Consider the following 12,557-nt stretch of genomic DNA (forward strand, 5'->3'; position numbering starts at 1 on the left):
GGCACCCAGTCCCCTCAGCCCTGCTGGAGTAGCAGTGTGGCAAGGCCCCACCCACCCCCAGGCGGACCCGGCCACTCCATGCGCCTGCCTCTGGAGTCCCCCAGTCCCCTCAGCCCCCAGCCACCCGGGGCCGGCCCGAGGCACAGGCAAGCCTCGGATGTTGGCTGCCCAGCCGCCTAGGGCCGTTGCCTTCCCCTGATCGCTGGGTCGCCTCCCGCCCCTGAGGGCTCCCGGACTGTGAGAGAGGGCAGGCTGGGCTGAGGGACCCCCTCCACTGCATGAATTTTCATGCACTGGGCCTCTAGTCTTATATAATAAAAGGCTAATATGCAAACTGAATGAATGGCGGAACGACCAGTCACTATGATGCACACTGATCACCAGGGGGCAGACACTCAACGCAGGAGCTGCACCCTTGTGGTCAGTGCACTCACACAGGAGGAGCACCACTCAGCCAGCAGCAGGGCTCACGGCTGGCGAGTGCAGTGGCGGTGGTGGGAGCCTCTCCTGCCTCTGCATCAGCGCTAAGGACCCCTCGGGGGATGTCCGACTGCAAGCTTAGGCCCACTTCCTGTGGGGAGCGGGCCTAAGCTGGCAGTCGGTCATGCCTTGAGGGGTCCTGAACTGCGAGAGGGTGTAGGCCAGGCTGAGGGATGCCCTACCCCCAATGCACGAATGTTGTGCACCGGGCCTCTAGTGTGTGTGTGTGTGTCTGTGTGTGTGTGTATATTTAAATATATTTTTATTGATTTCAGAGAGAAAGAGAGGATAGAAATATCAATGATGAGAGAGAATCATTGATTGGCTGCCTCCTGCACACCACTGGGGATTGAGCCCGCAACCAGGCATGTGCCCCTTACCGGAATTGAACCCAGGACCCTTCAGTCCTCAGACCAACACTCTATCCACTGAGCCAAACCATGTAGGGCAGGACAGATCTTTAGAGCAAAATTATTGTGATGTTACCAAATAACGCTGTGTTGCTAATTACGAGGAACTCTTTATCCATCACCCTAGACAAAATAAAACACAGAACAAGATCCAAAAGCTTGAAATTAAGGTGGAAAAATGTTAAAAACTCACCTTCTGGGGACAAAAGACTCTTTTGGGACAATTAAGGAAAAGTGAATGGAACAGAAGTGTTGAGAAAATGGGAACCATGGGCCACAATGAGCCATTGCCTGTTTTTCTGGAAGGTCTGACTGGAATAGCTATGTCAGCGTCCACCCATTTATGTAGTATCTGTGGCAACAGCAAGAGTTGAGTAGTTGTGACAGAGACCACATGGCCTGCACAAAGCCTCAACTATTTATTTATTTATTTAGCCGCAACTATTTACTACCTGGCCTTTTACAAAAAAAGTTTGCCAACCCTTGGACTAGGGCAGGGGTGGGGAACGTCTGGCCCTCGAACCATATAAGGCCCTTGAAATCATTTGGTCTGGCCCTGCCAAGGCATTAGGGGTGAGTTAATCAAATGTTTGACCAAATATATTAAGCTAATTTTTAAGTTGATAAATTTTGTATGGCCTGCAAATGATGTTATAAATATCCAAATGGCCCTTAGCAGACAAAAGGTTCCCCACCCCTGTACTAAGCACTACTAGGGAATTGGTGAGTTTTCTTAGGTGTGATGATGATACTGTGGTTACGATAGATGTTCTGTCCTCTAGAGATGCAAGCTCAAATTTTAGGGGTGAAGTACTATGATTACTGCAGCCTAGGAAATGGTGCAGCAAAAATTAAAAAATTAAAGAAAATAAAGTTAATGTCAATTATTGTTGAAATTAAGTGGTGGGGGTTTGGTTGTTCTATGTACTACTTTTCCAGTGGTTCAGTATATTTTAAATTTCTCATGACAGAAAGTTGGAAAACAATTCACCCAAATTTAAGCCCCCCTTCTTTTGCAGGCTTTTGTTCTAAGTCTCAACTGTTTTTATTTTTTAATTAAACATATTTTTATTGATTTCAGAGAGGAAGGGAGAGGGAGATAGAAACATCAATGATGAAAGAATCATTGATCGGTCGCCTCCTGCATGCCCCACACTGGGAATCGAGCCCGTAATCCAGGCATATGCCCTAACCAGGAATCAAGCCTTGACTTCCTGGTTCATAGGTTGATGCTCAACCCTGGCCGGGCAAATCTCAACTGTTTTTAGATGAAATGGCATTTCTTAGGAAAGAACTCAGTATAACAAAATTCTACTAAAACAGTGAAATGTGCAAAGCTCTGGACTCCATTCTAACTAGAGTTTACCTGTTTAAATCATATCCTGTTTCGGCAGCTCCAAGAAAAGATAACCCATTCTTCTACTTCCTTGTGCTTATCAACGTGTGAATGCATTTATTGAGGAAGGAAAAAGTTGGATAATGAATAGATCTGTTACTAAAATTTTCTTATTTTTTACCTAGAGTACCCAGCACATAGAAACAATTATTTTTTAAATTACAATTTTTTTGAGTATAAACTGATTTATGTTCACTGCAAAGAATATCATGCTTCCAATGTGGGTTGCCTGGTTGCCATTTCATACTTTATGCTTATATAACCTGATTCCTTCTGAGAATCAAAAGCACTTTCCCGAATGGCACGTCGCTTCTACCTTAGAAAAATGGCAGAAAATGGTAAACTTAGTAAATACAATGCTCTGAAGCTCAGAGACTGGTACCAGATCTGCTGTGTGAAATCAAGACAATCTCTTTTTTTGTATTAAAATTTTTATTTTTCAATTACAATTCACATTCAATATTGTATATATATTAGTTTCAGGTGTCCAGCACAGTGCTTAGTCATTTATATAATTTATGATGTGATTCCTCCAACAAGTTTCATTCAATCATGTGGTACCAGTCATAGTTATTACAATATTATTAACTATTATTCCTGAAGCTGTACTTTACATTTCTGTGACTATCCTGTAACTATAATCACCTCACCATTTTCACCATCAAGATGATCTTGAGTCTCGGTTTCCTTATATTTAAAAGGATAGTAGCCCTGGCCAGTGTGGCTCCATTGGCTGAGTGTTGTCTCGTGTACTGAAAGGATGCTGTTCGATTCCCAGTTGGGGAACATGCCCAGGATGTGGGCTTGATCCAATGTCGGGGGTTTATGCAGAAGGCAGCTGATCGATGTTTCTCTCTCTCCCCTCGTCCCTTCCTCTCTCTCTCTCAAAAAAAAATCAATAAAAACATTAAAAAAAGGATAGTAACAACTATTCTATTTAGGATAAAGGTTGAGAGCATGCAAATATAGTGTGTGAAAAGGCTTAGGATGTAAACCCTAGACCCGTGGTCGGCAAACCGCAGCTCGCGAGCCACATGCGGCTCTTTGGCCCCTTGAGTGTGGCTCTTCCACAAAATACCATGTGCGGGCGCACACGTACAGTGCAATTGAAACTTCGTGGCCCATGCGCAGAAGTCGGTATTTTGTAGAAGAGCTGGTATTTTGTGGAAGAGCCATGCTCAAGGGGCCAAAGAGCCGCATGTGGCTCGAGAGCCGAGGTTTGCTGAGCCGCAATTTGCCGACCACTGCAGACAATTACAGCCAATGGACCCCACTGAGCAGCTGTGTGTTTTTGTAATAAAGTTTTACTGGAACATGAGCCACGCTGTGTCTACATATGGTCTATGGCTGCTTCCGCATTAAAGTGGAGTAGTTACTACAAACCATATGGTCGGCGAAGACAAGAGTATTTGCTCTCAGACTCTTGACAAACAATGAGTGGCTAACCTCGCTCTAGACCACTAGGGGCTTTTAACAACCCACCAGTGTAGGCCAATCTCTGATCTCAGAGTCCAAAGGGGCCTCTGGTGCTGGAAGCCGGTCCATCCTTGCTGCTTGACACAGTCGCTGCAGGAAAGAAACATCTGCACAGCATATGTTTCAAGGGACCTGGCATATATAGTATATTGTTCTTAATATGTTTGCTCTCCTTAGCGCCATGTGTTTTAACCAAGGTCACCTCTCCGAGAAAGGTTGTTTCCCCAGGTGGGGATTTTTCCCCGAGGTTAGGGAGGGGATACAACCCCTTAACTAAGTGCCAGGCGGGTAGTTAAGCTACATAATCTTTACTCCCTGGAATGGAGATAAGAAACGCCCTAACCTTTGTAATAGAAATTGACAGGATTAAAATCGGCTGGTATAAATATAGATGTAACAAGACAATAAACATCAGATCCTGATCAGTTCCTAACCAGAACTCCGACCAGAACTTTGGCTGGAGATCCTGGCTAGAGGTCCTGACTAGGCTGCTGATCAACTGAAGGCTGTCTCCGTGTCATTCCTTCTTCGCCGACTCCGTCCACACCTTTGGGGACCCCTGGACCTGCTGGGGTTGGACCCCAACACTCTGGAGAACCTGCAGTTGGGTGTCTTCACTAGGCACAGGGAACATGGGGCTCGGAAAGGTAGAACGACATGTGGGAGGCCACACACACTTGATGTGGAATTCTGAAGCCACCACTGCTACCACCTGGCCAAAACCAGCAACAGAACTTGGAGACAGGGAGGCCATCTGGGCCTCAAGGGATCGGCTGGTGCTGGGTGATCCGTTTGCAGGAGGAGGAGGAGGAGGAGGAGGAGGTCAGAGGGAGCTGCATCACAAACGTGGATCCTAACTGAAACCTATCTGTGCCCGCAGCAGCAAAATCTTCAAGCGGGAGGCAAGTTTCCACAGTCCAGGGAGGCTCGCAACAGGCAGCCTGTAACAATCTAGGTCTCTCCCTCTCTTTTAAAAAAATATTTTTATTGATTTCAGAGAGGAAGGGAAAGGGAGAGAGCAAAACATCAAGGATAAGAGAGAATCACTGATCGGCTGCCTCCTTCACAACCCCAGCCACCCACCCACAACCCGGGATGGAGCCTGAAATCCAGGCGTGTGCCCTGACCGGAAATCCAACTGTGACCTCCTGGTTCACAGGCCGACGCGCAACCACTGAGCCACACCGGCTGGGCCCATCTAGGGCTCTTTGATCACCCAAGACCCACTGCAGGGGCTGGAGAAGAGGGTGATGGTGCTGGCTGACATTTACGGACTATTACTGAACAGAGCTTACTGTAAGCCAAGATACTTTCATGAACTTATTTGATTTCATTCGACCCTCACAAACCCTATGGCGCAGGTAAGTCCCCACTGAACACAGATGCTGAGGCTCCGAGGCTAAAGGCACACAGGTGTCAGGAGAAGCGGAGTCTCTGCTCGGCCCGTTCGGCCGAGGAACCTGTTTTCCACATCAGGGTGCGGGGCACGTCCCACGGATGACAGAATGAGGAGGCACATCGCTGTCAGGGGGCAGCGCCCTGGTCCAAACCGAGGGCTTACGGCGCGTCCAGAACTGCATTTCCCACCCGAAGACAAGTTTCTCCCTCTCATCCCCTCTCCAAGCGCCCTGAGGCTTCCGTCTCATCCCTCCAGCAGGTGGGCGGTCCTCCGCCGCCCCTCGGTGCGCACCCTGGGTGGTCGCTGGCCCCGTCCGGGAACCGCGGGAGACCCTGCACCCGCCGCCTCCAGCCCGCAGGGCGCCGCCTACCTGCCGCGGGGCCGTCAGGGTCCCGTCCACGTCGAAGAGGCAGAGCGCGGGGCCCGGCGCCGCCATGTCTCCAGATCCCAGGCCGCGGCTGACGTGGAGCGTCAGCACCTGGAGCTCGGCCCGGGGCTTCCGGGCCCAGCCTCCGTGCTGCAGGGCACGCCGGGAGGAGGAGAATCTACTCCCACCAGGCCCGGGCTGGCGTCTGCGGTTCCGGACTACAGATCCCAGAATGCAATGTTCCGCACGCAGGCCCGTGACGGCCGAGCATGCGCCTGTAGGGATCCGGCTGCAGGTGCGATCCGAAGGCTCCGGCGGGCCATGGTAAGGACGCGGAAGCTGGGGACTGAGGGAGGTGATGTGCTTTTGGGGTCCGGGTCAGGCCTGTGATTCGCAGGGTGCGCGGGAGAGACCTTAGCGTGGGTTACACAGCGTGGGTTACGCTTTGTTATTCCCCGGCTTCCTCTGCGCCCAGGTCACGTGCGTCACCAGCGACACTAAAACTCACTGAGCACTCGCCCTGCATCAAGTCCAGCCAGTGCTCTGGAGGGCTTTAAAACCACGTCTCAGTCAGTATATTCTGAATCCCCATTTGGAAGATGAGGAAACTGAGGCCCCAGAGAGGTGGAGCAACTTGCCCCAGGATCCACAGCTGGCGGCTTTAGGAGTCAGCATTGGAACCCAGATCTGGTTGCAGAACCGAACGCATCTTTCAATGCACTACCCAAGGGCTGGAACGGTGCGCCTGATAGGATAGGATCCCTGTGCTTCTGCTCGGCGCCTTCATCCCTTCTCCTCCTCCACTCTCTCCCTCCCCCTAACTAAGCGAAGAAAACACGCCCCCTTTAGCACCCAGATGATGCTTAACCTGATAGAGACTCTGAAAGTTATTGTGCTAAATATCTAACGGATTTGTTCTCCACTGGGAGAGTGATTGTTTAGTTTCCTGCTTGGGGAGATGTTCAGCCAGCCTTAGGGATCCAGTGCCCAGCCCACAGCTGGCTCTCCCTGGGTCCTTGTTAACTGAATGAAGACTGTGCCTCCTTCCTGTAACTTGACCTGCCTGGAGGAAAGAGAACCCGTGTGAGAGTCAGACGCTGCCCTGCTCACTGGCTGTGTGTCTTTGGGTAAATTTCTTACCTTCTCTGGGTTTAGTTTCCTCAGTGGTAAAGAGGTTCCTATTTCACACAGCTTTTGTGAGATCACACGAGGTAAAGCACGCGGCTTTCCCTTCCCCTCCATGGTGATAATGGCAACCTCACAAGATTGGCGGGAGTCTCCATGTAAATGCTTTGCAGGTGTTCACTGTGTGATGAGCATGTGGTTGAGTTCTTTGAGAGAAATGGTCTCTTGTCTCCCTTCCAGGCTGCCCTCCTCCGAGCTGTGCCGCGGTTGCCAGGGCCGGCTGTGTGGAGAAGGCCTCTCTACGGGCTGCAGTGCTGCGATGGGCAGGATTTTAGGAGGTGGGTGGGGAGCAGGTCACCCACCTCAAAGGAGAAACCACCAGGCACAGAGACAGAGAAATTCCAGGTGATCTACCGGTTCGATGCCATCAGAGCCTTTGGGTACGTGTCTAAGCTGAAGGTGGCACAGACAGCCCTGACGGTGCTGGCCCTGCCGCCTGGCTTTTACTGGTACTCCCAGGGCCTCCTGACTTTCGACAACCTGTGTCTCATGGGTGGGATAGCTGGCTTTGCCCTGGCCATGCTGTACTGGATGAGCTATTTCTTCCGGAGGCTGGTGGGCATCCTGTACGTGAACGAGTCAGGCACCATGCTGCGGGTGGCCCACCTGACCTTCTGGGGCTGGCGGCAGGACAGCTACTGCCCGGTGGCCGAAGTGATACCTATGACAGAAACCCAGGACCGGCCCCAGGAGATTTTCGTGCGGATCCAGCAGTACAGTGGGAAGCAGACCTTCTACCTCACCCTGCGCTATGGACGCATCCTGGACAGAGAGCGTTTCACACAGGTGTTTGGGATGCTGGACACGCTCAAGTGAACGGTTGACGGCTGGGCTTCTGAGTTGCCCGGGGCCACCTGGATCTCCGACCGAAGGCTGAGCATGTGGGTGAGGCTAAAGAAGGGGATCTGACAGCTGGAGACTTTGCCAGGCCCCCTGGGAAGCTTGACTGTTGGGATGAAGAAATTCATGAGGCGGATGCTAATAACCCAGCTTAGGAAAGAGGCCTTAGTGCAAATTCTTACCACACTTGTGCATGACATTCAGTTGGATAATGGCCAGAAGTGTCTGTTAAGAGCCATTTCTTGGAAGAAGCTCTGCCCAGTTCACTCTACACGCAGTGCTCTGAATTGGGGAGATGGTGTGGGAGGGGGAACACTGGATTTGGGGTCAGAAGACTTAACTCCCTGTCCTGGGTCAGGTAACTGAGTCTCTCTGGGCCTTGTTTTTCACATTTGTAACATGGAAAATCCTGCCTGTCTCATTGGGTGGGTGCGAGAATAAACAATAAATGTCAACTACGTTGCAAACTCAACAGGCAAGAGCAAACATTAAGTGTTAGTTCAGAGGTGATGGCATGGTGGTCCCAGCAGCAGATGGGACTTGGGTGAAGCCTTGATGTGGGTCATTTTGTTCTGCCGGGTGGTAACTGCACACCTGGGGCGGGAGTGTCATCCAAGCAAGCACAGCACACCTGCTAAGACTCTTCCCTACCCAGAGGGCTAGGGCTCTCACCTTAGATGCCTCTGTGGACTTCGTGTTCCTGGGCCAAATTTTTGCCTGAAAAATAGGTTCTCAAGCCCCGGCTCCCTGTGCAGGATCACCTGGAGAGATTTTTAAAGATATTATTACCCAGGCCCATGACCAGGTCTCCCAGGAGGTTCTCATGCAGCCTGGGTTGACAGTCACTGCCTGGGGTCCCACCACACTGGGAGGTGAGAGCCTGGATTCTCACCAGCCTGGGCATGAAAGAACTTCCACTTCGGTGCCTGGCCCGCTCACACAGTACCAGCAGAGGGCACACAGAGCAAAAGCATTACCCTTGCCTTTATTCCTGACCGAAAACCACAGATCACGTGACAATGGGAATTGGGTTAGGACTTCTACACCTGTAGGGCAGTAGGAGCTGTCCAAGAAAACCCCAAATCACCATCAACTGAAACAGCAAAACTCACCTGTGCTCAACCCTTGTAGGTTCTGGTAGAAGCTGGATACCTGCATTTTTATGCTTCCCAGGTAATTCCAAGGCACCCCAAGTTCTGAAAATTATTGTATGGGGTTTACCCTTCTCCAAAACTGTGCAGCAGCCCTAACCGGTTTGGCTCAGTGGATAGAGCATCAGCCTGCGGATTGAAAGGTCCCAGGTTTGATTCCAGTCAAGGGCATGTACCTTGGTTGCGGGCACATCCCCAGTAGGGTGTGTGCAGGAGGCAGCTGATTGATGTTTCTCACTCTCTATCCCTCTCCCTCTCTGTAAAAAAATAAAATATATTTTAAAAACAACAACAACAAACCTGTGCAGCAGCTTCTCAGAAAATGAAAGTGGGCTTTAGATTCAGGTGGTAGCTATACTGGTGATCACCCTCTTTGACAATAATTCCAAAATAGTAATCTAATAGAAATACCCAAGCAAACGTATGAGGATATTCCCTGAATGTTTCTAATAGCAAAACAGACAAAACCATAGCACCAGCAAAAACTGGAAGTAGGCTAAGTTTCCATTAGTAGGCAACAAGATTAAATAAATGTTGGTAAACTGTAATTGAAAAATAAAATTAAAAAAAAAAGTTGGTAGATCCATACTATGGGATGTTACATGATCCTTCAAAGGAGTGAGGTGGAGCCCTGGTCTGTTGTGGCTTGGTTGGAGTGTCACCTGTACACCAAAAGGTGGGTTTGGTTCCCAGTCAGGGCACATACTCAGGTTGGGGGTTCAGTCCCCTGTTGGGGCATGTGTGGGAGGCAACTAATTGATGTTTTTCTCTGCCTTCCTCTAAAATCAATTTTAAAAAAAAGTGAGGTTGCCCTGACTGGTTTGGCTCAGTGGCTAGAGCGTCGGCCTGCGGACTCAAGGGTCCCAGGTTCGATTCTGGTCAAGGGCATGTGCCTTGGTTGCAGGCACATCCCCAGTGGCGGGTCGATGTTTCTCTCTCATCGATGTCTCTGACTCTCTGTCCCTCTCCCTTCCTCTCTGTAAGAAAATCAAAATATATTTTAAAAAAAATTTAAAAAAAGTGAGGTTGAACTAGTATATCTGCTGATGTGGAAAGGTAACCATAGGGTAGCATTACATGGGAAAAATAAGTCACAGAACAATGTAGTTTTATGTGGCCATATTTGTGTTAAAAAATGCAAACATTCCTCATTGTTAACAGTGATTACCTCTGGGGAGAGGATAGGGAGTGGGAGGGAGGGGGTGAAACGAAGGGGGAAGACTTACTTTCAACTGTATAACCTAGTATTTAAATGTTCCTAATGAGCACGTCATCTGTTTTCTTAATAAAAAAGTGCTGTGATAAACACAGTCTTTTCTTCCATCCCTTCCTCCTCACGTCAGCTTTCTAGGTAGGAAAGTTTCTCAACCATGAATTCCCACCCTGGACTTGAGGGCTGAGCTGATTGTAGGAAACAGTCACTCATTGACAGTGCCAGTGGGCCGTGCCTGTGTTTGTCCCTCGTAGCCTGGCTTTCCTTCCTGTCAGCTGAGAACCGTGTGGACTTTGTGCCCTTCCATCCAACCCCTGGGCTGTACTAGTATATAATTTAGATGCAGGGAATGGGTGGTCTGTAGCATGTCCCTTTTCTTATGGTAGTTGCTATGGACTGAGTTGTCCCTAAAATTCGTATGTTGAAACCATAATCCCCAGTGTGATGGTGTTCGGAGCTGGGGCCTTTGGGAGGTGACTAGGGCTAGATGAGGTCTTGAGGGTGGGGCCCTCATGATGGGGTTAATGTCCTGATAAGAAGGGGACTAGACTGCACTAAGGAAGGCCATAACCAGGAAGAATGCCTTCAGCAAGAATCTGACCATGGCCCTGGCCGGTTTGGCTCAGTGGATAGAGTGTCGGCCTGCAGACTGAAGGGTCCCAGGTTTGATTTCGGTCAAGGGCACATGCCTGGGTTGCAGGCTCGATCCCCAGTAGGGGGCATGCAGGAGGCAGCCGATCAATGATTCTCTCTTATCATTGATGTTTCTCCCTTTTCCTTCCTCTCTGAAATCAATAAAAATATATTAAAAAAAAGAATCATAAAAAAAAAAAAGAATCTGAACATGGACCTCCAGCCCCCAGAATGTGAGAAGACAATGTTTGCTGTTTAGGCCATCCAGGTATAGCAGCCGAGCTGACTAAGACAGGGTCCTCCAGACCTGGGTGGGGTCGGCTCTAGCAGGGATGTTCACATTGTGCACAGCTGAGAGCTGTAGACCAAAAATGAGACCTTGTTGTAGGGCCAGAGGGCCCTCCCTGGCCCATGGTTAAATGACCATGTTTAATGCACCCCCAGAACAGACCAGGCATGCTTAGTGCTTGCGGGCCAGCCTGCGGTGAATTGCCCAAATAACTAAGTTTGGAACTTTTTTTTTTTTTGCTGCTTTATGACTTCAGGACTTGAGTCCCCAAATGGAAAGCAAAGTTCCCTTTGACCCCCAGGCAGAGTCCAACTTTTATGGCCTTGTTTGGATCCTGCAGCATTCAACTATAAAATCTTGCCTGATGAGAGTTAATCAAGCAGGGCCGATACCATCTGGCCTTGTTTGTACCAACTCCAGTGACAAAACATCCGTTTTACTTATTAACAGTTGGAATGTATTCCAGGATTTGGTTGAGTTTACCTGTGTTGGGAAGTAGATTTAATATTTACAAATAAGGAACTTAACTGGGACAGGAATACGTTGTTTGGAGCCCTGTGCATGACACTATTTACAGAGACGAAATGGCGAAAGGAAGTACCATGTATTAAGCACCTACTATATGCCAGGCGATTATCACAAGATTTTATTTAATCCTCCCAGCAACTGCTCACGTTGGAGAGCCAGAGAGAGGCAGTAGATTTAGGGTGAAGCTTGTGGCTTTGAAGCAAGACGTCTTGCCTGCTTGAATCCCAGTCCAGGTTCTTTCTAGCTGTGACCTGGGGCCAGTTACACAGCCTCTGTTTGTGCCTTGGTTTCTTTACTATGAAGCAATGATAATAAAAGCACTCACTTACCGTAGGGTGGTTGAAGAGACTGGCTTATTACATGAAAAGCACTTAAAATAGCTGTTGGTCCAAGGAAGTGCTCGGTCAGTGTTAGCTGGCATCACGGTTACCAACCTCTACTTGCAGATGAGGCTCTGAGAGGTGAAATGACTTGGTCAAGGTCACCCCTGCTGGAGAGCAGCAGAGTTGGGTCATTCTACTGCCTGTCCTGCCTCCCCAGTGGGGAAGAAGTATAGAAAATAGAAAACAGATAGTATTTGACCTTGAGGTCCTGCCACCTTCCACCCACCTGTCTTAGGGACTGTATTAGGTTTAGGATCTCACACCAGGCTGACCAGTTCAAGTTCATGCTCCAAGGCCGGTCGTCAGAGCAGCTGTGAGAAAGGCCATTGGGTCCTTGGTAGTCCCTATCCTCCACCAATCCCAGGCTGACTGCGTGCGTGTACACACAAACACACATACTTGATTGCACACGTCATCTTTCATCCATCTGTGTGTATCCTGGCTCCCAAGCTGTGTGATGTTAGGTAGGCTCCCCTAACCTCTCTGAGCTTCCGTTTCCTCATATTAAAAGTAGGCACATAAATACACAGCTCGTGGGTTTGTTGTGAAAATTATAAAGTGCCAGAATATGCTTGCACATTGCAGATGTTCAACAAATGATACTTATCACTATGTGTATTTCGAAAAATATACTTAACTAGAGGCCCGGTGCACAAAAATTTGTGCACTCGCGGGGGAGAGGGGGTCCCTCAGCCCATCCTGTGCCCTCTCGCAGTCTGGGACCCCTCAGGAGATAATGACCTGCTGGCTTAGGCCTGCTCCCGGGTGGCAGAGGGCAGGCCCAATCCCTAGGTGCAGCCCCTGGTC

At 49.4% G+C, this 12,557-nt stretch overlaps 2 protein-coding genes across 3 annotated transcripts in view; one reads left to right on the top strand and one right to left on the bottom strand.

Moving 5' to 3' along the window:
* PMM2 (phosphomannomutase 2) overlaps nt 1-5,674 on the bottom strand; it is a 24,047-nt gene extending 18,373 nt beyond the window's left edge. Inside the window, exons 1-2 of one of the 2 annotated variants that reach the window (XM_005872909.1) lie at nt 5,532-5,610; nt 2,257-2,322 (exon numbers count right to left, since the gene is read on the bottom strand). Coding sequence is in view for 1 of the 2 variants with exons in the window: in XM_005872910.2 (XP_005872972.1) it covers nt 5,532-5,597 (66 nt within the window). In the remaining variant the exon portion in view is untranslated. Of the gene's footprint in view, nt 1-2,256; nt 2,323-5,531 lie in introns of both variants that reach the window. The other variant, XM_005872910.2, reaches the window with a different exon arrangement.
* A 73-nt stretch (nt 5,675-5,747) lies between these two features.
* Nucleotides 5,748-8,032, top strand: TMEM186 (transmembrane protein 186). The gene is made up of 2 exons (XM_005872922.2): nt 5,748-5,852; nt 6,894-8,032. The coding sequence occupies exons 1-2, from the start codon at nt 5,766-5,768 to the stop codon at nt 7,527-7,529; spliced, it is 723 nt and encodes a 240-aa protein (XP_005872984.1). The 5' UTR covers nt 5,748-5,765; the 3' UTR covers nt 7,530-8,032.
* Nucleotides 8,033-12,557: the final 4,525 nt, after the last annotated feature.

Source organism: Myotis brandtii, unplaced genomic scaffold (assembly GCF_000412655.1).
Source record: "Myotis brandtii unplaced genomic scaffold, ASM41265v1 scaffold397, whole genome shotgun sequence".
In the NCBI taxonomy this organism is placed as follows: domain Eukaryota; kingdom Metazoa; phylum Chordata; class Mammalia; order Chiroptera; family Vespertilionidae; genus Myotis; species Myotis brandtii.